Consider the following 25029-nt stretch of genomic DNA (forward strand, 5'->3'; position numbering starts at 1 on the left):
ATTCTGGACTTCACACACACCGGCCTGGGGCCCCAGCACAGTTCTCACGCGCTAATTCCTGGCCTTGCTGCTTCCAAACTCTCACCGCCAGCATTCTTTCGTGGCTTAATCCTATTTCACGTTACCTTCAGAAATCTCCCACCTTCCTCCTGGTTTATCTCAGACTGCAGCGCTCTCCGCAGTCAGGACCCGTTCCAAGAAAGGACAAGGGGCTCAGCACCGCCCAGCACAGCAACGGGAGGTGCCTCCGTGCTCTGTCCTGCTCCACGACTTCTGCCTGCAGCTACACACCATCCGCTGACACACAGACACGTTTCTGAATTCCCAAGGAGAGGACCTGGAGAGCTCTCCTATCTAATGAGGAGCTGACTGACAATCAGGCTTACTGTGAAGGTTCCGTGTGTTCCCAGCATGCACCTTCACTGTGCGTGGAATTGTATTGGAAAACACACAGTATCTAAAGTTCCTGTGACTACCATATAGCAGGCAACTATATTGCTTTAACAGATGAGATTGTAACAGTCCTTGTCTCAGTGGCACACGGCATACAAAAGAGACTTCTGAAGATCAGCAAGGGAACCATAACCAACTGCACCTGCAGCCAGCAGGGAAAAACATCTGTTCAGATCTCATCCTATCTGCGTAGCACCTGGACATGTACTGCTGGCAGCAGCTGACAAGCTGTCCCTCAGGGTGGTGTTTGACCTGACCTTTTTTAGGGCTTTTAAACTGCCTGCTCATTTTACTCTCCAAAATTTCCCAAAAGCTTTTCAAACTCTGCCCTTGATAATTTCATATCACTTGACTTTAGCGCTGCCAAACAAGAACTGATAAAGGCTGTTCCACTCTACTTGCAAAAAGCAACAAGGCGCAGTTTTAAATCATGGAATATTGACTCATTTTATTAGTCACTTCGTAATTTGTTTCAACCAAAAGACAGTACACACAGAAGTCTAATGCATTCCATGTAAGTGTTTACATCGGTTATGTAGCTCCTCACTCACCTAAGACTTAGCATTTAAGTTTTTCACATCTCAAAAATAGATTTGTAGAAGTTCGAATGCCACCAGGCTCCCTGCTCAATGGGCATGTTTTTATGTTTAATTTGGTCAGGAGTTGCTGCTCATTTGATCTTGTGGGTTTTTTTGTTTCTTTTTTTTCTGTTCACATTGTCAAGGAGGTGGGATGGTACTCTACGTAAGGGCAGTATTACAACGTAGGAAAAGGAACAAACATGAACAGCGTAAAAGCCCAGAAGAAAGAAGTGCAGTAGGTCCTTCCACTACAGTCCCCAAACAGAAAATGAACATAGAAAGTACACCACCAGACCCACCTCCCAACCCCCACCCTAAAGGAAAGCCATCTTTGCTGCCCCGTCTTGCAGCCAGTGTCAGTGCTGGTGGAAGGATGAAGGAAGTCACCTTTCCCAGCTGCTTCAGAGCCTATCCAACATACTGTATGGGTGGCAGTTCCCTCACTGCTATTGCTTCAAAATGCTGCTCAAGGCCACCCATAAAAAAAATGGACTAAATTAAACCTTAGGATCTTCCCATGCCTCCTCTCCCTTCTGGATCATTACAGCCCACTTTGTCCTTTCCTCAAAATTTATTTGCTTGGAAAATAAACAAACCAAAGGAGACAATTTCTCCAAGCTCCAGCCTGCAGAGCCCACATTATGAAGGTTAGCCACAAATTCTGTATCTTGCTCCTCTTATATCCTCTTTACACTGAAAGAAGAAAACCATTGACCAGACCTAAATTGTTGCATTCCAGTGGAATAAAGGCTCACCTTGTCCCTAGAGTGCTTTCTGAGGCATTAAGTGAGTATTCTCCAGCATGACAAAGCAGCATGAAGGTTGAAAGTACCTACAGAAAGAAGCAATAGTATCTAGCATCGCAAATAAGGAAACATGTAACCTGGCCTTCTTTCTAGAGATAATGTTAGTATTCAATCTCTTAAGAAAGGAAGGTAGAGAGCTCCAAGGACAACAGGAACATTCAGCTGCTAAGTACTTTATGGCCAAGAGACGGTTTCAAGCTGAATGCCTTTCAGGTACACACACCATCTCCCTGAGCTTGACCCAGAAATACGACAGAGTATACTTTCCAAAACACAAAACACATATGTGTACAGGTGGCTGAAGGATCCAAGCATAGAGAAGGAATCTACCCTGAAAGCTTTCCAGAGGCCAACAACAAAATCCACCTGCTCTATAGTACAAAAAACAAACGTAAGAGGGACAAGGTCAGTTGTTTCCAGCCACGCTGCAATAAATTGGCCAGGTGAGGGACCACGTACTTCTTTCTCCCCATCTAATCCTCTGGCAACAGTGCTCTTCTCAGCAAAAAGGAATGGAAAGCTGCAGGTGCACCACCTTTCAATACCACATACAATTCTGAGAAGAATGACACCTTAAGGGTTTTAAGGAACTAAGGCAAAAAACTTCCTGTTAGCTTGATACCTGGGACACCCTCAGAGCCCACTGGGGACTACATTCAAACACACTCACCACTATGGAGTTTGAGCCAGTTGTGTCAAGTAGTCACAGCTGCAGTAAAAAGCAACAAAAGTAAATGCTCAGCATCCAGAAAAGGGCTTTGATTCAGCTGTTTTCTCCAAGACTGCCTGTATCATTATGGTTCCATCTGAGGCACTGCTAGCCCAACCAAGACACTGCAATAACTCAGAATCAGCTTCAAAGAAGTCACACATCACTCTTGCTCGTTTTTAATAACTCTATAATGATGCCAGTTCCAACAGAATAATGAAACTCTTTGGTGAAGGCTCAACCCGGTCCTCTCAATAACGCAGCAAAAAAGCCTTCCAAGAGAAACTAAACTTATTCCACTGGACATATCAAAAATTAAAGTCAGTCCTACTTTATATCATCTATCATGGTTAAAACCAAAGCAGACAGAACAACCTCTAGTGACCTCCCTTGCTATGGATTCAAGGGTAGAATAAGTCTTTGATTTTCCCTAAATACACTGTACACCATGCCTGCAATATTGCTAGCAATGACTGGAACTTAGTGTTAGTACTTTTGCAGACACAAAGGGCTGCCAGAGCACAAAATGATCACCATGTATTTACAGTCCTGCAACAGAAACAGAGCAGATGTGCCATTTGTTTCTTTTGAGAAAGCTTTGCAGCTGGGAGCTGGGGTACCTTCAATTCACCAGCACACTAACGAATGAAGGCTTAAGGCCTATCTTTTCCTCTTTCTCTCTGAAGGGTGCTGAACACCTGAACAGTTTTGTCACTGTGCTTTATATATCCTATACATCACCTCCATGAAAATTCATGGAACTCTACTACCTCAACAACAGTTGACGCTAGGAAGCATAACTGGATACAACTTTAAGCTCAGAAGAGTACCAAACCTTACATCTTTGGATTCAAATACTCCAATAATTGGCTTTTGTTCAAAAAAAAGTTTAGTTCCACTCTCAGTCTGCACCTTAACGAACAGATTTTTCTACAAGGATGAATTAAGTAACAAAATGGGAGAAGGTCTCTTTAAACCGCATGGTCTTTATTTCAGTGCCAATGTTACAGATACAACACAAATATCCCAGTCAGAAGTAAATCAAATGGAACCCAGGGAGTCTACAACAGGCTCTGGAAATTAAACCGGGGAGAAAGTCTGGAATAACTAAGAACAACTCTGCAGCATAGTCTCCGGTGCGTCTCCCAGCAGGCAACAGAGCTTTTGCTCAAAGACTGATCTACAAAATTGAATGTGTCTTTTCTTGCCATAAACCCACAACTAAAGGCTTTGAAATCAACTGTGGTAGAAAACCAGCTGCTTCTTAGATCGCTACATCTCATACATCACCATACCTTCTGGGGAAGCTACAGAAGACTGAATCTCTATGGCTGCAGCCACTGATGGAAAGAAAGAAAATTCAAGTGTAAGGTCTTCATTTCCAAGTACAGCACCAACGCAATTTTAATCAGCCTCACTGGCACCTCTTTCCTGCACTGTCCCAGGTCTGCAGATGAAGTCCCAAGGCCTGACTTGCTCTTGGTAAGTATCACATAACTAAGAGGTGTGTGTATACAGTAATGCACTGAACAGGCCAAAAAAAGCCTCCAGTCCCTTTAGACATGGGGGATACAGTAAGAAAGAGGCAAGGTGACCTAAAATTCTCCAAGTTCCCATTCTGAGCCCCAGATGAAAGTGCCTGAAAATAATCCAGCTAGTAACAATTGAAAACACAACTTGACCATCCCAGGGGAAAAAAAGAAAAAAAAAAAAAAAAAAGACAGCAGAAAGAAGGGGCAGTTGTTCACTTGCTGCAGAGACAGAAAGTTTCCCTGCAAGAAATTCCAGACTTCTCTTCCAACACCAGGCTGCTTTTTCTTTGGGGGTAGAGAGGCAGGGAAGGGAGGGAATGTTGCTTCTGGCTGTGAATGCATGTGTGAGGGAGTGCAGAGTAGCCTCCACAAGCCACCAGCCTCATCAGCAGAGGAGAGGAGATTAGTCTCAACAGATATGCTTCAAAGTCAGCAATCACTTCAGGAAAATTCCTCCTCATCAGCAGGTCTCATCTGTTCCCCATGCCCATGGTGCAGTTTAGGGGACTGCCAAGGATCACAACCTTCTTCCCAGAGTTCTTTTGATTGGGTGGGGTGAGAATAAGAATGGTGCCAGAGCCTCACTGCCAAGACTGAGGGGGGAAGTTGTTGACTTCTGCTAGATCCTGCATTGCTGAGCCCTTGTGATTATATGTCAACTTGATCCGCATACGTAGTTGTTGCTACAAGAGAAAAGGAAACAAACACAAATTCAGGTCTTCAACAAAGGTCAGCATATTTTCCAGCTTCCTGTCCCACATCCCCTGAGAAAACACAACACAGACCCTTCCTCACCACAAAAGCTTGCAGGAAGTATGTGCAGAGTAAGCTATGACAACGCAGATAAATTCTTAATCTAGTAGGATGCTGCTTGCCCACTGTACTTCTCAGATCAAGTAAAGATTTTCTCAGAAAAACTATAGCACAGATTCTGTTCATCTTTCTCTGGGCACTGGCCCTGCTCTCATTAACACCGAGGTCCTTAGATATAACAGTAACGGTCTTGCAATCACAATTAACCATGGAAGAAAGCAGGAGGCAGATCTGACTTTGCTACGCGGCACTTAGGCTTACATGGAGAAAGGTATTATTTCCTGTGCTGCTGACTCAGAGAAGCAGCAGTCTGGAAACTTGCATAGATCAGTAGCACTGGACAAAATAGCCCAAGAAAGACTAGAGATATCATCTCTAACAGTACTTCCTCCTTCTGTGGCTAAATGGCAGAACAGCTCAGACTGCCTTACACTGTTGCTTGGCTGCCACCCAGACACTAGGATGATCTTAATAATAGCCAGAGCACAGCATGCTTCACATTTTCTGTTCTCTTCACTGCTGCGCCCCTTCCCCCCCCCTCCAAAGTCTACAGCAAAATGTGTAGAAAGGGTAATGAAAGAGAGGAAAGGAGGACACAGACAGCTCCAACCAGCCTCTCGCTAAAGAAGTTGTATTTGGTACTGCTCTGGGTAACCAGCCATTGTACAGAGTGCACTGGCCGCTGTCAGAGTATAGCCTTGTTCACCTACTCTGAAGAGTTACACTCTAAGATCTTTCAGTCTGCTCACCATAACTCTTCCCATTTAGTTTCAGTCCAGCGTGACAGACCACAACCACATGACCAGTTTTTACAACACTGAAAAAACACAGAGCTACCTCCTAAACAATAAAGTTGAGGTTGTTTCCTTCAGAATATTTGAGGTAACTTCAACTATCTCATGCATGGGACCCTCGCAAAGCTGAATCTGAGGTCAACAGCAATCTAAAGGACACTAAGCACTGAACACATGAAGAGGCATAAAACAGTGGGAAACAGCAGAGGGCAGCAAAATACTAGCTTGTAGCTCTTTATTCTCAAGGATTCACGGGAGATGGAAGTCCCAACAAGGATGCACATTTCAGCTTATGAGGCCCATATGAGAAGGATACATTCCAACTTCCTGCACTCCACAGGAAAGCTTCTAAATCCCTTATGTTTATAACTTTTAGAACCCACATGGAAATTTATATCAGATTTGTATGAGACAGACTAATTACCCGTATGTCTTATAGAGCCTGAGAGGAGTACATTGCATAGAGACAAGGGGAGATCAGGGCAACTGTGCACAGGAAGACAGTTATTTTGATGAAATCTTTGGCTAAGACTTAAGAATTTCATTTTTTAAAACTTGCACACCAGTCTACTTAATGTCTAGAATAGTGAGTGATAAAGAAATAAATACGTCAGAAAAATGTCAATACTGTCCCAAAAATTGATAAAATTATTTGCACTTTTCTATCTGATTCCACCTCACTGTTAAACCTCTTAAGGAGGACATGTGGGTCATATCCCTCTCTCCTCTCAAGTTTATTTTTATCCTCAGTCTCAGAAACTTACCTATGAAAGCTATAAAACAAACAGAATTATGATAAATAACAGCAAAATACTCTTCCCCTCAACTATCTGAAAATACACTCACAACATATTAAACAACATCACTTAAGAAAATGGACAATCTGGTTAAGATTATGGATTAAGCTATTTTTTGTTATCAACTTTCAAGAAATGCCCCCTGCAGACAGCAAGAAAGAACTTCAAATATATTGAAATCCAAAAAGCAAGCATCTTTCCATTTCACTCCTACACCAAAAAAGACCAGGTTCTGCTCCTCTAGAAAGATCTAGAAACTTGTTTAACAACTATACTGATGCAACAAATATCCACAAAGTCAAGGCTTTTTTAGAGTCTGCTTAGGAAGTACAAACAAACAGAAAGCCAAACCTTTGCCCAGAACCTCCTGTCTTTTACAAATTTTTCTCCAGAATATTTTCGTAGCCCTAAACAAAAACATTCTCACTACAACACAATTTCCCACCACTAAATGCACAACTTCCAGGCAGTTCTCAGGATCACTCACCTTTTGTGGATTCAGGACTTTAATGACCTGTGTAATGGTCCCCGAGTTAAATGCAGGGATGACACTGCTGCTAGGAGACAGAAGCTGCAGTTGGAATGTCTGAAGAACAAAACGAAAGCAAGTTGATGCTTAATCAAGTACAAATATAAACTAATTGATTTATTTGCACTAAAAAAAAAAATTAAGTCCTGCCAGTACACAGACACAAGGAAGCAACCAGTTTTTCAATTCATGATCTGCAAAGAACAAAATATTTGCTGGCCCACCATCTTCCCACACAGAGATCCAGAAGGCACGAGAGATGAGGGCTTACTGCGGTCTATCAAAATTAGCAGTGATGCACTGTTTCAATTTTGACTCTCAGGTGGAACAGCCAACACTGCTCAGCACATCTCTAACTTCAGGAGGCCCATTCTCTGCCTCATTCCTTCCTGTGGCAGGTAGGAAAATTCCAAACTAAAGGAAGAGCATTAGTAAATTCCAGAAGTGAAACTCTGGAAAGTGAATATTTCCCACATTTTAACGCTTCAATCAAGTCCTGCTCTACTACAAACTAGTAGTACCCATCTTCATGTTTCGTGCTGCAGCTAACTCCAACAGGAGACAACTAAATGCCTTAAGGAGAATAGTTAATGATCACTGTGTGGAAGCTCACTTCAAGTTTTACAAGCAGCAGTTCCAAAGGGTTTTCTTTTTTCCATGTATTTATAGCTACAAAGAGTACAGTACATTTCTTAGAAACTAAGAACAAAGAGAAAGGCTTGTCGTGGTTGTTGGTGTGGTGGTTTTTTTTTTGAACCAACATTTTCCTGGGCATAGTTTAGCAACCTTCTAAAATGGTGATTTTAAAGTAAGATTTGATCAGAGCAGATCATTTTAGCCCATCCTCCATTCCATTTATGACTAAACTGAGCATGATGAGAACCTGTTAACAGCTCACCCATGCTGCATGTGTCTGTCTACATTAAAGCACCAATCAGGAAGCACTTGCAGCTGGCCCTCTACCTGTCACTGTAGTTGCCCTAAGTTGCTCTACCTTTGGTACCGCAGCCTGGAAAACAAAATCTGTCATATCCAGCTCTGTGCTGTTGGAGGCTTGTATTGTGATTACGGTGACACTGGGGTTGGTGTTTGACCTCTCAAAACTGAAGTCAATCTTCAGCCCGTTCTTGTTGTATGCAGTAATTGAAGGGATTCCTGTAGAAAGCAAAAAAGTAGCAGACTTGAGAATCTAGACATTGTTCTCAGCATCACAGAACTCATTTCCTTTACCCCAGAACACAAATTCTTCTGTAGATTAAACAACCTCCCCTCCTGCTCCAATGTGTGTGTCACACTTCACAATGAAATCTCCTTTCCGTTACTACCCCTTGTTTCCTCTTCTGCTGTGGCACCTTCAGCTAAGGTTTCAGATGTCCCTAACCTGCAGCAATATCATTGAAGAGAGGCTGTGATGACAGTCCATCAAGCAGGAATGGTGGCTGTGATATCTGGGGTGCAGGGGCAGATACTGGGGAACCTACAAGAAACGTTGGATAATTATTAGATTTTGCTGTCACAGAATGAAGGGTAATTACTCCTCCAACTCAACTGCTCAAATATCAATACATACTATTTCTATATATGAAGCTCTACACATAGCTATTTATGTTATGCCTCTTCTCAGCTTTTATTCAACAAGGTCTGGCTCCTCTTGAGCTAGTAGGCATTCAAACACAGTAATTTCTTGTATCTTATTCTCTCCGTAAATGCTGTGTTCCCAGCACAGAATGGGAAAATACTTAAGTCCCACTGTCTAAACATTGTCAATCTCTGATGCCATCCCCTGATGTCCACCTGTGTGCTAATACAGAGCCTGACAAGAACAGTCATGAAGACAGGGACTTAATAGTGATGAACAAGCCAGCCCTCTCATCTTCAGCGCTCAACCTGACCCACCCCAGGAATGAGGTTACGTAGACTTTCAAGAGATGAAGCCTACTCACCTGTTAGGTTGAGGTCTCCCAGTAGGTCAAGGAGCTCCCCACCAGCAGAGGCTGGCTTGCTTGTAGGTGCAGTGGGGATTACAGGTGTTATATCATTCCCCCCCAGCAAGTCCAACAAATCATTTGCCTAATGAGAAAATAAAAGTTACATATTGTCAACGGTTTATGGGCTGGTCCGTCCCGTTCTTCTCTGACGGACGAACATTCGGCAGATATCAAACCCCATCCCCAGTGCATTACATGATGTTATGGTGTGGAATACTGATGACCAAAAATCATAAAACCATGACACATATTCATATTTCCGCTGATTCCCCCTTACATACAGGATGAATTTCACTTGCCCTCAGATTAAAGGCCAGAGCTGCTGACTAATTAGTAAGGTTCTTAGTTTGGCTATGGTTCCAAGAGATCAAGCCACCGCTTTCTTGGAACCACAGTGATAAGAGTGGGATGGAGCCTGAAGATACAAACAGGCCGGGGAACACATGGATTTATCCCATCATGCTCTTACATTCCCTACAATAACCTCTTCCACACATCTGTTCTTGGCACTAGAACCATCAGAGCAGAAATGTGACACAATTGATCACCAGACCACAACTTACAACGAGGCAGGGACAGGAAGGGAGGCTGCCTCAGTTTACTGTTGAAAAGTCAGTGGCTAGCACTTTGAGCTGACAGGCAATGGAAACTTATGCCAGATTAGTTTCCATTACCTGGCTACCAGGCTGCAATCCAGAGTGTGGAGGTTTGGTTTCCAGTACCGCTGTTTCTGTCTCTCCATTGGTCTGTACAATCTCTGTAGGGCCATTGGTGGTGACTTTCTCCATTACAGGCATTCTCTCAAGCAGGGCTGGCCTGAAAGAAGCTGACATAGTTATACTGTGCCATCTTCTTGGATCCCAATCCAAGCATTCAAAACATTCAAGAGAAGATATACACAGCGCAACCTGCCTCTTCCTTTCAGCTCCATTGCAAGGGCACTGTAAGACTATATGACAGCTGCAGGTGGTCAAAAATGATACCTGACATATTGTGCCAGTGTATATATATTAAATGTCAGCTGACAGTCAAACAATACATCCTTATTTTCTTCCAGTACTGGACAGTTTTCACAGTGGAGCTAGGATAACAAAGCAGATTAAATGACTGAGCAAACGTGGATTAACTGCAGACGCAGGACATCTGACTGCTGTGCTCCATACTCAGTTGGATCAGAAGGTCAGCTGATTGGCTGAAACAGGTAACAAAGTTGGAAAAACAAACCACCATGCTCTCATAAGTCAAATTTAAGTTTCCAGAAAGTGTAAGCTTGGTCCTCAAGAGCACCCTCCTGAAAGCATACAGAAACTGAAGGAGAAGAGGCACAGGACACAGAATCCTGACTTCAACACAACAAAGAAAAAGTCATACAGAGAACACTAGCGTATAATGCAAGAAAAGCCATTACCCTCAAGGACCAGGCCTCAAAGCACTGCATGTAATGTGAATAAGTTACACCGCCAACATCTTTCAGGCTGAATGAGATTTGCAGTGTCAATAACCCCAACAATGGGCTTTCAGACTCTGATAGAATTACCTCAAGTTCAGAGCATAGCTTTGGAAAAAAAAGGTCAGTGGTTCTCTGCACATTTATTCCAAAAGTGTTATAAGATCAGCTTGAACCTAACAACTGGTAAGGTTAGCATGGCAAAAGCTACCTGCAGGCACTTGCTCAGCTAGCACATTTAAGATTCAACACCTAAATCACAGAATTGCTGATGCTGGGAAAGATCATCAAGTCCTACCACAAAGTGAAACAGCCAACTTCAAGCTCAAAATGGGAAAAGCGTTTTGTAAGGGCAAGCCTGTGATCTCAGAACACTTATCACAGGATATACTAAGTTCTTAAAACACTTCGTAATAGACCAGGAAGGGATTGCAGTTCTTGTGTAATTTTACCAGAATATCCAGATTAAGCTCTCTGTATGTACTATGCAGGAGATAAGGGTAGGTTATTAGCCTTTTCGAACACCAAAACTCATCAGTACTTACCTCATGTGATCATATTTCTTGAATAGTGCATTATATTCCACTGCCCTCTGTTGTAGCTCCACATCAATGCTACTGCCGTAAATGGAAACTACCTTCTTAATGCGACTGGGTGGAAAATGAAAGGACAAAAAGAGAAAGAGCACATTGGGATTAGGAGCAAAGAACAAGAAATTAGCATGCGTCATCCAGAAGACACTAACTGACCTACAATAAAGAGGCGCTCTGTGCAACTGATTTGAAATGGTAGTCACTGCTGCTTTCCTCGATTATCTGTGCAACATCACTTCTTCAACTGCTCCTGTTTCTCCTCAGCAGTCAGCAGGTGATCAATATATCACCACAAGGTATACCACACCAAAGCTCAATGACCCACAATCAAGCCATAATACAAAATAAGGCTATTTTTCTTCCCAACAAAACAAATAAAAACGGAAGGAATCCACTGAAAGTAAGGGTTTTCCCTCCCATTAATAAGTTTTCAAGCAAGGATATCATGACATAAATTGCCCACACAGCAGAGGACATCTGAAAACAGTATGAACTGGTGGAAGTCTTTCAGCCTGCAAGCAATGAACTGTAAAAGCCAATAAGATGACTTGACAACAGAAACAGAATATGTCCAAAGAGTAGTTCTACTGAGGCAAACTGATGCCAGCATATTTGCAACAAAATCCTACACAGAACATCAAGGAGAACTCACTTGACAGTGCAGGTGAACCTTGTGGAAAGCTTCATGATGGCAGTAAGAGCGTAGCCTCGTGTAACAGATGCAGACATATTAGATATCAGAACACTTTCTAAAATATCAAGAACTTCATCCTCTGTTACCTGGAAAGGTACAGAAACGTTAGGCTTAGAGAGAAGCTCTGCAGCAAGCCTTCCATGGTAAAAAATTTATCTTGCTTAATGGGCACTTCCTACCTCCCCAGTAACTTTGTGAACATGCAGCATGTATGCAGTATATGAAACAGATATATACAGATGGATGTCTTGCGATATTTTACTTTAAAATAAAGCTCCTGTTTCACATATTTAAAAAAAAGGTTATCAAAATATAGAGTTAAAACCCCAGTTGACACTGTGCAAGCTGGGTTAGAACCAAAAATCACATTACTCTGACTAGCGTAGCTGCATTCTTCAGAGACAAAGCTGGATATGTTTGTGTAGTCCATGCCAGTAGCATGGAAAGGAGCTCACATTCCCAGGTCCACCTCTATCACAGACACCACTAACTGCTGCAAGCAATCCGCTCACATAGCCATCAAACAGATCCAGCCTCAGCCAAGTATACACTGCACCTTCTCAGGCTGTACCTGTATTGGCTCCTCTTCTTCACACTGACCAGACACCAGAAGATCTCCATACTCCCCTATGCACCAGGAGGCCACTTGAACCAGTGGCTGCTGTTGGAAGAATCAATAAACATAAAAATCAGACACCTCAGAGATAAATGCATTCCTGTACAAAAGCCATAAACCACTATTTTCCAGAGCCAGCGTACTCAAATTCTCTATAGCAAAAAAAAACAGAGGTATTTCATTTGATCAAGAATTCCTTAAGAGAAAATTAAAAGAACAAGTCCATAAAGAATACATGTTCACACTGCAATCTGTCACTGGAACTAGACAGCATGATACTGACTTACCTTGATATGTTTAGCAAATATGTTTATTACAGTGTAGTAAGGAAACTTGTATTACGTATTACCTGAGAGTAATCACCAAGGATGGCTTTGTAGAGTCTCTGCACAGTGTAGGCATGCATCTCCACACTGTTAGTTATCAGCTGGATCAGGTTGGGAACAGCATCATCACGAACATAACTTCCTGCCTGCAAGAACATTTATGTATTTGAGAAAAAAAGCAAACTGTTAGGTTTCATTATACAACTACTCAGTAACACCTGACAACTGCTGACATCCTTCAAAGCCACACGATTCATACAGGTTTAAAAGAAAAAAAGAAAAATAAAAAAATCAACCTTATCATCCTCAAGTACTTTGTGACTGACTTTGAGCAAACTCAGATTTGCTGAAGTACAAAACAGCACATTCTCCCAAAGCACTCAGCTATATCCACAGAAAGTCATACTGTAGATAAAAAGAGGATAGGATATACACATAAAAAGTGTTCTATTTCTATGCCACGTAAGAACGAGAACACTATAGAAAAACTTATCTGTTAAATGGAAGACTAAGACAAACTCTGAGGGTACAAAGCAGCTTTTTCATCACTTCTTCAAAACTAGGCTCTATGCCATATCAGCACAGAAATCAGCACTAGTACTAAAGGAAAGATGTACGCTGCTCAACACTTTGTTTTGTTTGGACGCTCCCTCCAGCACTGAAAACATAACCACTCAAAAGAGAAATTAAATGAGCCCAACTAAGTCAATTAAGTGAAAATTCAGCAAGCCAAAACCAGGAGCTGATGCCATATAATTCTCCTAAGTCTGGTAAACTGGATTGGCTACTTACCTGTAAGAGTCTGCAATAGGCAGCCTTGTGAATGTAACTTTATAAATGGTTCTCCCTAGCAGTCGAAGGAATGAAGTTAACTTTAATAAAAGTGAGTCATATGAGAGCAACTCTCAAGGCTTACCAACTTCATATAGAAATCAATTCTATGTTCAGATGAATGCAGGTTTCTCAGTTTCAAGTACCACAACAGCACAGAAAGCAAGACTCACTTTTTAACTTTGCAAATGTAAACACTCATCCAAATAATGTACATCTCCTCCCATTGCCCTGCATCAGAGAACACACTGCCTACCCAAGTTACTAAGCCTTCTTTCATTTGCTGAAACGCTACTCCAGTTCCAACCTCAACTGTGATGTCTGCAAAGAAATTCAGGTAGTAAAAAAGTAACAGTCAGGTAGTAAAAAAAAAAAAAAAAAAAAAAAAAAAAAAAAAAATCAGAAAGCTGCTGTACAGCTGTTACAACGTCACACACAAAAGAGCCAATTTTACTTACTGTTGTTAAGACTCTCATGATCGTGTCTATGTGCCAGCGTTTGGAAGGAGCGTATCTGATAAAAATAAGAAAAGGTTTAGAACAAGAACTACTAGCCTTAACACCAGCAAAAAAACCAACAAAGCCAACAGAACCTCCTCCTGGCCCACCTTTTCCTAGAATAAAAAAAACTTAATCTTTGACCTTTTGTTATTAACATTGACACTGAAATGCTGAATGAATATACAAGCACAGCCATACACCTTACACATACTTAAAAATCAGACTGTTAATTGTAATGACTCAACTTTAATGAGATCATCTCATTTGCACACGTAATCGGGGAGAACACAAGTGGGCATGTGGAAGGGGCAAGGGACCAAGGTGTCAACACAAAACCTGTTCCAAAGAACAGCAAAAATCAATAAACTAGATGGGCTTAACGATATGAGGACTGCCTACAAGGGAACATTAGTGTGCCCCAATGCACTGGTATGTCCTGTCCCTCAGCAGGGGTAAAACAATAACCTCAAAATCAACCCATTCTCCCTTAGGTGTTCAGGAAGGGAGGGGGGCAGACAAGGCAGAAATGCTAACAATTTTGATAACTGAAAAAAAAATTAATCAGCAAATTGATTCCATACTTTTCTGCTGCAAGAAATATTCCTGATGCACAGTCTGCCTTGAACTCCGGCTCACATGAATCTAGGAAATACAGCAACTCCTTCATCATTCCACGAACATTGTTCCCATTAACAAGAGCAAAACTCAGTTCCATCGCACGCCTAGAGTAATGGACAGAAAACAAAGTATATTCTCCTGGTGAAGTAAAATAAATTTGAAATAAAATAAACAAGTCCAGTTACACTCAAATACACTTACCTTTGGGTTAAAAGAGCAATCTTATTATGGAAGGCTCTTCCCACAGGATTAATGGCATTTTCTTGTTCAGGTCAAGAAGCAGCCACCCCAGAAACCATAAACTAGAGTGCAGCTGGGCGAAAGTCCCTAGATACCCTAAGGCTAGAAATATCTTTCAACAACCAGAGTCTGTCAGTGTTAAGGTCCTAGTATTTACAGTTACACGTTGGTCATGTCTGACACAACTCCTCTAAGAAACTTGTACTAGCTACAAGATTTCTTCAGTTTCAGAATTCTTTAAATCCATTTTGTTCTCCATGCATTAAAGTTCTGAACACATCAGAGTTGATAAGCTTTATTACGTCCTGGCAGATGGGCTACGTATCGTTTCCAGAACTCAGGATGGTAGTGCCCTTTTCAAATTCAATTCCTTCCCTGTCACAAGTTGACATCACAATTAGACAAAGTCCTAGCTATCTGACATTACTTTTTGTATATAAACAAAGATCAGAGGCCAGTCCTTGTCCCTCCTATTTGAAGCTTCTGCAGTTGATTGTAGCACAACTCTCCCATCCATTCCACATTTCCTGAAAACTACTGTCTACAAATATTATTTATTCCTGGGCAACCATAACAATTTGCTATGTTAAAATGCATTAAAGCAGCCTCACTAAACAACCTGACTATTGTTTACAATTGAGTAGTCGGTGTAATCCAGAACACAAACACATCAAATATGGAAGGGAGGGAACAACTTTATCAGGAACTTCATTCTCTGCCCATCACTGAGATAGGCTAATAGAATAAGATCCCTGAAGAGCATCAAAAACTTCCAACCATATATTGCTCACATTCAATCATATTACAGGCCTCACTTCCATTACAAAGTTCCTAATAACGCAATTTGATCATATTAAGCTGACAGGTAGCCTTGAAGTAAATGGCAAAGCTATTCTGAATTACACTACACTGACCAAAGTTGTACTTCAATGTTTAAGATGACAAAAAACAGGCCATACTTCACATGTCAACCAAAACCAGGTATGTCTATCTCAAGTTCCAGACCGCAAAACCTGCTGTTTGGGGACTCCGATATCCGGTCAACACATCGCTTCAATGAGAATAGTGCATTGTCAGCAGCACGAGTGTCAGCACAGCAACATCGAGCTCTGCCGATGGATCACTCAAAGGCTTCATCCTCCAACAGCACTCAGACATGAAGCTCTGTTGTTTGCAGCAAGTTTTCCTCAACAGGCATCAGCAAAATGCTTTTGCGGCCTTCCATCCAAAGCCCAGATATGCCTTTGCTGTTCCATAGCCTAACCTCACACTGACTCTGGCACCAAACTACGACAGCCTGACTTGAACATGTAAGATAAAAATTTACCTTTTAGGATAGCATAACATTGTAAAATGGAATTACATTACACCCATTTCATAACTGTTAGAACTAACCTTCCGAAGACAGTTTCAAATTGTTTCCTACTCTACATGTTAGAGTATGTAGTACTGTTGAAAAACCTAGATCTGATTCAGAGACAAATCTGAAGAATGCCTTCTAGCACAAATACCTGCAGCATATCTAATTGGTTAGACAAGGTCAGTATAAGAGGATAAGCAATTCTAAAATAAATAAAATGTGTTCATGATGTAACAAGTTGAATGAAATCCCAGCATGCAATGGTTCCACGCAGTGCAAAAGGGACACAGCAGCCCCTATCACTGACGTGCTTGTTTTATGTTGCACTGGGGTCACCCAGTTACAGAATGAATACTGATAAGGAAGAGGGTATTGAATCAAACATGAGTCTGAAAGACTTGATTTAGACAGTTAAGTGTAGTACTTCACACAGGCCAGTAGAATTGTGATCAACTGATTCAATACTATGAGTAACTGATGGAAACAAGATGCTATGATGAGTGAAAAGAACACAACTGAAGTGATTAAAAGTAATCAGAGGAAGAACTTTATACTGAGGTTTTTGGGGTTTTTTTTTTTTTTTTTTTTTTAAAGAAAGTCTTCCTATAGAAAGATGAATAATGCTGCAAGCTCTCCTACTGTCCAGAGAAGGAATGCAAAACAGGACACAGTTTATAAGCAAATCATCTGAACAATCTAGTAAAATTAAATTCTACCACTGTCTAAATATAATCTAGAATCATTTATTGGAGATTTTAACATTGCTTCAGGATAACGTGACAATACCTGTTTGTCTGGGAAAGAAAAGACCAAGCATGTCAGAGTAGTTTTGATTAGGACCTTAATTTATGAAGGCTGATACTTCTGAGCACACCAGCTCGTCTCTGGGTGACTCCATTTTGGAAATGTTCAGGCAAACGGAAAAATTCTTTCCCCATCAATCCAAGAGGCAGAAAATGTAAAAGCAGCTTCTCAAAGAAAGTGGCTGCATGCTTTCATTACCTTTATTACCTTACATGAAGTAGAAATCAAATGCTGCATTAATACTAGTCTCATTTTCAGCTCTCCAGTACTCCTGTCATTTTCCCATATGTTCTTATCCTGCTCACTCTTCATAGGCTGTCTCTTTCACTGATATTTCAGTTACCTTTTAATGGAGACATCCAAATCTTTCAGGCAGTCCACAATTGTGCTTCTATGTCTCTGTACTGCATTATGGTCTGTCTGCACAGTTTTCAACAGTGATGTCAAAGCCACATATCTGGGATAAGAATATATAAGAAAATACTTAAAGGTAAGCACTCGACTTCACAGAATCACAGAACCACAGAATTGTAGGGGTTGGAAGGGACCTCCTGAGATCATCGAGTCCAACCCCCCTGCCAAAGCAGGTTCCCTACAGTAGGTCGCACAGACTTCTATGCACAAATACACCTACCCACGTTTAATCTTCTTTTGCAACAAAACAGAGCTCTCTTGTACCCCTCAGCAACAAGTGAGGATCTTCCACGAGGCTACCTGGCCTAGCTCCAGTAGGGTTACCATACAAAAGAGTAACACATTTAATGATATCCTGCTGCTCAGACAAGCACCCACCCGAGTTCCTGGGCTCATGCCAGGTGTCTGCAGAATCACAGGAGTTGGAAGGGCCTCGTGGAGACCGAGTCCAACATCCCCTCCCCCCCCCCACTAGAGAAGTTTTGTTACAGTAGGTTGTACAAGAAAGCATCCAGGCAGATTTGAATATCTGCAGAGAAGGACATTCCACCACTTCTCCAGGCAGCTTGCCCCAGTGCCCTGTCATCCAAAAGGAAAGTTTTTTCTCATGTCCTGTCTTCATTTTGAAAAATCAAGGCAAAGTTTAGGCCTCCATATATCACACACAAACTACCAAGCGAGTTAAAATTCCCAAAGCTAGAGCCTTCCACCCATATGATGATTTGTAATACTAATGCCTGCAGATGTGACTTAATTCTGGCAGTTGCAGCAATTCTACGTTCAGATTAAAGAAGTAATGGTTGTGCATTAATTTCTTTGCTGACAGCAATACGCAGACAGAAAAAATAACAAAACAACTCCTTGTCTAATTTGTAAAGTCACCACTGTCCACTCTGATTTGAATGTCATCACTGATCAGATGAAACAAGACAGAATATACACAGAAAACTGAAAAAAAAAAAACAAAACAAAAACCCAACCACTCACCTAGATTAAGAAATCATATTCAGAATTAACTTTACACTCCTAGATTCGACTACTATGAAGGGCAGAGCCATAGTTAAGGTTTTGACAGAGAGAGCACCAAGAAAAGAAGAAAGCTTGTCTGTCACATTCACCCGCTAACAACAATTCCCAGAACACTCTCCTGGAAAGTTCTACTTAGTACAGTCTTAGTGTCATTGCTTCTTAGACATTTTAAGCTGGGCGTAGATGGAGCACAGTTCATGCAACTTACCTAATATTTTTGTCATTGTTTAATAAGAAACGGCCTAGGATGTTAATGGCTAACACCTGCAGAAAAAGTTACAAAAGGTCAGTGACCAAGAAGTCCTCCATCATTGCTTTAAGGTGACTTTAAAGGCAACGTTACTACTGTGCTTCTTGGCCAAAAGCATAACAAAGAACTCTGGAGCCTGACTAAGCAAAGGAAAAACTAAGACAAACATGGTACAGGCTCTCTCCTGTACTCAAGAAAAAACAGTCTTCAGGAAGGTTTTGCTGCCCCTCCCCCAGCCTCTCCTTCCCCTTTTTCTCCCTCATTTTCTTTTTTTCTCTTTTTTACCCTTTTCTCCCCCACCTCCACCCCATAACATTATAATGCGATGGAAAGCACAGCAATAACACCAGGGTAGCAAAGTTCTGGGCTGCAGCAAGTGAGGACAAGCCTAAATTAAATAGTCAGACACAGAAACAATGGAAGAAAAAGCTGCTTACTCTTGGAAGGCCTCAAGTAGGCAGGAATCTTCAGTGAGACACCCTCACCACCACTGCTGACCCTTGAATGAGGACTGGGAAGGGGCTCCAGCCCTTCTGACCACTCAGGTACACTGCATGCACCTGAACTCCCCAGGGCTGGCCCTGCCTTCCCACCAGGTGCTCAATCACTGCTTCAGGCCAGGACACAGTATTTCTGCTACACCCCTTAAGTACACCTTCCAAAGAGGCTATAAGTCTTATCTAGAAGCAACCACAGAGCTTTTTTGCCTCACGTGTCTTCTACAGAAATTGCTCTCACACAAAAAAAGTCACAGCAAAGACAACTTACTCTCAGCCCACTCTCAGATTTTATGTCCATAATAGTCAGCACAGTTTCATAGAGAATGGCATTTCCCACATTTTTACTTGTTTCTGTATTAGTAGCGACCTAGAGGAAAGAAACAAAGTGACTCGATTACCTCTAAAGTGGATCCCCCTTGTCCTGTTCTGCAGAAGAAGCAATGAAACTCAGCAATCCTTAGTGTACCACATCTATAAATACATGCCCCAAGCAACAAAACTCACCCCAGTGTGGCAAGCAGCCACACTGCATATCTTCATCAGTGCTGAATCCAAATGATTAACAAATGAAAAGAGAAAATGTAAGCTGATTAACTTTGCAGGTCTCACCTGTGCAAGTATGTCATTCATTGCTTCACTAGAATCATCATCATTTCGCCCTAGAATCCTTAGTAACCGCAGGATTCGCACCTATGACAGAAATAGAAAAACCTCACTCAATGGAAATCTTTTACAGAAGGGCCATGAAATTCACTGCTTGAGCAGCAACAAAGAAGAAAACAAAAGACTAATTTTCTATTTCAAAGCATAATGCAGATTTGGTTTTATTCTCAGGCGAACACTGTGCTCTTTCTCTCTTCATAGGCCAAAATTGTTACGAGTACATCGAGTGTCAAACCAGGCACATTCCTGCAAGACCAACATTCACTGTTTCTTCTCATTTTGCCACAACTTTGCACAGTACCATAGGGCATGGCAACTTCTTTTTAAACCAGGTGGCTTCCACTAAGGTAGATGAACAGCATTTACCCAGCCTACTCTAACACAACGCCAATCTTCAAATCAACACTGCTGCCTTATGGTAACTATCTTGTCATACTTATGTCTCACAACACAGTACACAAATTAAAACTATCAATGACGACTAGCATCATTTCTTACCTGCAAAAAGGGGTCACTGATCCCAGACACATCATGCTCTGGTGAATATCCAGACATGATAAGGTTCTTCAGAATACGAACTAGTTGGGGAACAAGCTGTGAAGAAGAGAGTTATCAGAAAATGTACCTATTAGCTTGTTGTTCCTTCTGCCCAAGTACAGGTCCAAAAGCAAATCTTGCGTTTGAAAGCAAGTTGTCCTACAGATTCCTCCTTGAAGTTCAGCCTGATCATCTAGAGACTATTATACAAATATCTACAGCTTACATGTTTCTAGTCATTTCCTATCTAAGCTGGAGTCTGAGCACCATATTCCATCTTCAAAGTACTAAATCCACCATAACTTGATAAGCAATACCTAAAAGGAAATATCAATTAAAAAAAAACTCCCATCTTCATGAAAAAGGAGGCTAGGACTGTTGAAGTAGCATTCTTCCAAAACTTTGTTTGGGAGCTTTACCAGGTTAGCTCCAAGTTGATTTTTAGCATACATTCCCATGTAGTATATATCACCTGCTTTCACAGAGCATCAGGCATAAGAGATTTAATCTTTTCAGATACTTATAGGATTACAAGAAGTTATTAAAGATTCCTTTAAGATTGATACTCCATTCACATCAGCCTCACAAGAGAAAAGCTTGGTAATCTGCAACACATTCCCCCACAAGAGAGTAACATGCAAGTGTACTGATCTGCAGAAATGTTCCTGGAGCCCTGATTAACATTTGCTTTGCCTTCTAACATACAAGAATATTATCAGGACTCAGGACAAGGCAAACAAAGGAAAACATTACAGCCATGGAGACTGGTTGAGGGCCCCTTACCAACCTTCTGTACTCAAATTTCACTGACAAAAAACACCAGCAATGGAGTTGCACCCAGTAGTTCTTTGGCAGTGTCGTAAGAACACATACAGGTGGCCATACAATTCTCCTGCTTCCTTCCATGTAAAGGAATTACCCACAGCTGCCCTACATTTAAGGCAACGCACAAAGCCACCAGTGGTAAAGAGCAGTCATAGCTACAGTGTGCATATACAGAAAAAAAAATCCTTCAAAATCCCAAGATGAGGGCTTGAGCAAAGAAGGTTTGTGTTTTGAGAAGGCCACAACAGAGATCCAGGGCTGATATGGGTAAAGAAGCTTATTGATAAGACCAGCACACAAAAAGCACTGAACAAGACAACTGATCTAAGCACACGGCATTAATCACAAACATGGCGTTATCTGGTACTGCATCACGAGAGGCAAACATCACAGACTCAATGTAAGCATGCACCATGTACAAGAATTAAACCTTACCTTTTCGTTCTAACACAGAGCAGGATTCCAAACAGACAAAAGAGACAAAACAGATGAAGCAGGCATTAGGGACAGATCAATGTTATATCATTCATAGCATAAACAACCAAAGAGACTGCTAGAAAAGCAAGTACCTAGGACTTACATTTTGCAGAGGCAGTTTTTTTTTTTTTTTTTTTTTTTTTTTTTTTTTAAACCAGTAAGACTACCACCTATAAGAGAGCAATGGCTCACTCCCACGTGTCCCTAGTCTTTCTTTCATTTTCATTCCTGCTTTGCTGTACACAACCAGGGCAAGAGATGTATGTTGAAGTGGTAAAACGCATCAAGAGGACAAACTGTTTGAAATCCCTAGTGATATACACAAGTCAGTGAAGAACAGTAAACTGGGCATGAAAATAGACAAACCTCTTTGAAACACACGAGAGGAGCAAATGGCCAGTTCTGTTTGATCAGCTTTGATCAATTTCTCCCTTGACCAAAAAATCAGATTAATTAAAAAAATAAACAATGACGTTTTCACAGTCTGGCAGACTTTAATATGGCAGTTATACTGCACAGCAAATTACAGCAATAAATGTTAGGAAATGTGTGGTAAGGTGGAAAATAAGCAAACACTCCTACGAGAGGTTACAGAATTCAAGCGCATGTGCAAGCTTTTTCTGCTTCTTTACAATTAATATACATGCACTTCCTGATGACACTGTGTAATTAGCTATAAAGAGCAAAAAAGCCGAAAAGGAACACCAGCCAAAGAGGGCACTTATTCTTAACTGTAAAGAAAGATTCATACAAACTACACAGTCTTCAAGAGTAATTTTTGTAACTTACCCCTTCTTTGAGAGGGCTAGGCACTCAGCACTCCCTTTTTCTTTATTGTTTTGATAACAAGCAGGTAGCACAATTAAATTCTTCAGTTGTAAGGATTTTATTTTAAAAAGGTGCACACTGCTTTCACTTCAGAAATCAAGCAGCAGCAAAACCAAAACAACACCATGAAAATTAATTCTGCAGTGTTACCAAATTCACACTTACCTTTCTAAAGTGTGCAAGCATGTCTGGGCTTCTCTCACACATCTCCGTGAGGAGAACTACTGATGTGTGTAGAACACCTAAAAGCCACAGGAAAAAGCCTCTTAATTTCATTAGCTCTAGGCAAATAACAAAAATTGCAATTAAATGAAAACAAATCATACAAAACAATCTCCCCTTCAATCTAACACATGCTTCAAAAAAGATGCTTGCAGCTGTGCCCAAGGTAAAGTTGATGACAAAGTGCATGGGTCTTAGATCAGCAACTAAAAGTCAAAAATGGAGACAAACTGGACTTGTATATTGCTTAAAGAAACTTGCATACTAAATACACTGTTAGACAGAAACAAACACGTAAATAAGATTTGAGAAGGACAAACTGTTACATGTTTTGTACGCATTGAGTTTCTCATGCTCCCCAATTTTCTCTTCTGATTTGGATACCCTACCCAGCATTACGTAGTCTGCACTACGCCTTCCTTAGGAGGTCTCAAACCTCAAGTTTGGAGAAAGACTACAGTAGACAGTTTGCTAAAGCCAAACTGTCTATTTGGCAGTCAACTGCCATGTTCTGACTTAGCAGAACTAAGTTAAAACACCTCTGAAAAGTAGTTAGAAAAGCCACGTCAGTTACAAAGCATTTAATTAGATTACAACAGTTGAAAATTAACCACTGGATGTACCGTCAGCAAATCTGCAGACAACACCATGCTGCGTGGTGGGGTCAAGATGCTGGAAGGGATACCACCTAGAGGCACCCAAGACAGGCTCAAGAGGTGGGCCTGTGCAAACCTCATGAAGTTCAATATGGCCAAGTATAAGGTCCTACCACTGGGGTTAGAGCAATCCCAAACCTGAATACAGGCTGGGTGATGAGTGGGACCTGCAGTGGTGGACCTGGAGGCATTGGCAAAGGAAAAAAATATATATATCACACATGGCCTGCTAGTAACGTTTCACTTAACTACTCTGTGTGGAGACAAACTTGCTGTAACATCTACTGTAGGACTCCTAGCACAACCAACTCTTTTCTTAAGGCACATAATCACTGAAGATAAGCAAAAGGACTAAGCCTGTAAAGAGTGAGCACTGCTTGATACAAAATTAACCAAGTATTTTTTGTATTTCTCTTTAAACAATCTTCTGAAGTACTTAAAAAAAAAAAAATGCATTAAAGCAATAACCTAGCAAAAAAGGCAAAATTAACATGAGAATCTATATAATGATCTAAAACAGCACTGAAGGCAGACTCTTTCCTGACAGAGAACATCTCCACTCTGGTAATGCCCACTAAGCAAGTGTCAGATAATCCTATAACACTGCGTTAACTGAAATCACCCAAAAAGCTGAAAAGCACACTCTGAACTTCATTTAGGCAGCGTACTGGATAGAAGTGACAAAACTTTCCCATTGCACCCACTCTGAAATAGGTAAACATTGAGAGTTCCTTTTATCACCTATGCCATATAGGTGCTGCTGATCTGTAGCCATACACGCCTGTCTTCTCAATTACATTTGTTCTCACTGCATAGCAATGGGAAGAAACAAATAATAAAAATATAACTCAGTAAATCCCTCCAAATAAAAGGCTTGTGTGCCATACACAAAAAACAGTATAGTCTTGCTAAGCACGCTCACACATTACCATGGTTCTTTTCATTCAGCAAGTTTTTGGTGGCTGGCAGGAACATCTCCATAAGTTCAGGCACCTTTCTAATAACGTGAACAGCACACAGTGCTGCCTATACAGGAAAAACATTTGATTAGTATGTAGTGCAATGACAAGACATTGAACACCTAGCACAGCAGGAACTACCACAAATTTCATGATATACAGAGGCTTGAAATGTTTGTAGCACATTTTTCCACTCTCTGCTACAAGTGATACTAAACAGCACCACAGAAGAGTTTAACAAAACTTCCACAGTTGAAAAGTAAAAAAGGCATTGAGTTGCAAAGTAACATTTGCACTAACAGCAGTTCATTTGAAAGTTATTCACTTCAGAGCCATGTTAATTGCTATGTGGCTCTGCATTTAATAGGGCTACTTCAACCTGTCTCATTGTTAGGAAGGGAGGGGAATGATAATGCACTGGAAGTGAAAAGTGAAATTTATGTCAAATGCATGGTTTGTTTTCCTTCCTTTGAATATGATCACATTCCCACAAAACAGTTCCCCTTCAGGTAACAGGTCCTATGAAAAACAGAAGTACACTTCAACAAGTTTGCCCATCTTCTCCAGAGAACAGAAGCAAGAGAAAACCCTACTCATTGGAGCCTGAGAATCAAGTGCGCTGCCTCTTCCCAGAATAC

General features: G+C 41.2%; 2 protein-coding genes and 1 non-coding gene across 3 annotated transcripts in view; all 3 read right to left on the bottom strand.

The window, feature by feature from the left end:
• Window positions 1–94, bottom strand: part of PHLPP2 (PH domain and leucine rich repeat protein phosphatase 2) — a 30517-nt gene extending 30423 nt beyond the window's left edge. The window contains exon 1 of the mRNA XM_048958642.1: window positions 21–94. Within this exon, the coding sequence (XP_048814599.1) occupies window positions 21–94 (74 nt within the window). The remainder of the gene's footprint in view (window positions 1–20) is intronic.
• Window positions 95–3515: 3421 nt separating this feature from the next.
• AP1G1 (adaptor related protein complex 1 subunit gamma 1) overlaps window positions 3516–25029 on the bottom strand; it is a 40971-nt gene continuing 19457 nt past the window's right edge. The window contains exons 5-24 of the mRNA XM_048958341.1: window positions 24362–24458; window positions 22720–22796; window positions 21685–21693; window positions 20386–20481; window positions 19834–19914; window positions 19493–19591; window positions 18683–18738; window positions 17375–17488; window positions 14591–14731; window positions 13968–14022; window positions 12702–12824; window positions 12308–12397; window positions 11695–11822; window positions 10995–11099; window positions 9677–9818; window positions 8958–9084; window positions 8396–8491; window positions 8009–8169; window positions 6973–7071; window positions 3516–4764 (exon numbers count right to left, since the gene is read on the bottom strand). Of these exons, the coding sequence (XP_048814298.1) occupies window positions 4663–4764; window positions 6973–7071; window positions 8009–8169; window positions 8396–8491; window positions 8958–9084; window positions 9677–9818; window positions 10995–11099; window positions 11695–11822; window positions 12308–12397; window positions 12702–12824; window positions 13968–14022; window positions 14591–14731; window positions 17375–17488; window positions 18683–18738; window positions 19493–19591; window positions 19834–19914; window positions 20386–20481; window positions 21685–21693; window positions 22720–22796; window positions 24362–24458 (1998 nt within the window). The 3' untranslated portion in view covers window positions 3516–4662. The remainder of the gene's footprint in view (window positions 4765–6972; window positions 7072–8008; window positions 8170–8395; window positions 8492–8957; window positions 9085–9676; window positions 9819–10994; window positions 11100–11694; window positions 11823–12307; window positions 12398–12701; window positions 12825–13967; window positions 14023–14590; window positions 14732–17374; window positions 17489–18682; window positions 18739–19492; window positions 19592–19833; window positions 19915–20385; window positions 20482–21684; window positions 21694–22719; window positions 22797–24361; window positions 24459–25029) is intronic.
• On the bottom strand, window positions 15932–16018 carry LOC125699517 (small nucleolar RNA SNORD71). Its single transcript, XR_007379597.1, has one exon. It is a non-coding gene; the product is annotated as a small nucleolar RNA SNORD71 (small nucleolar RNA).

The sequence above is a fragment of the Lagopus muta genome, chromosome 12 (genome assembly GCF_023343835.1).
Source record: "Lagopus muta isolate bLagMut1 chromosome 12, bLagMut1 primary, whole genome shotgun sequence".
NCBI lineage: Eukaryota > Metazoa > Chordata > Aves > Galliformes > Phasianidae > Lagopus > Lagopus muta.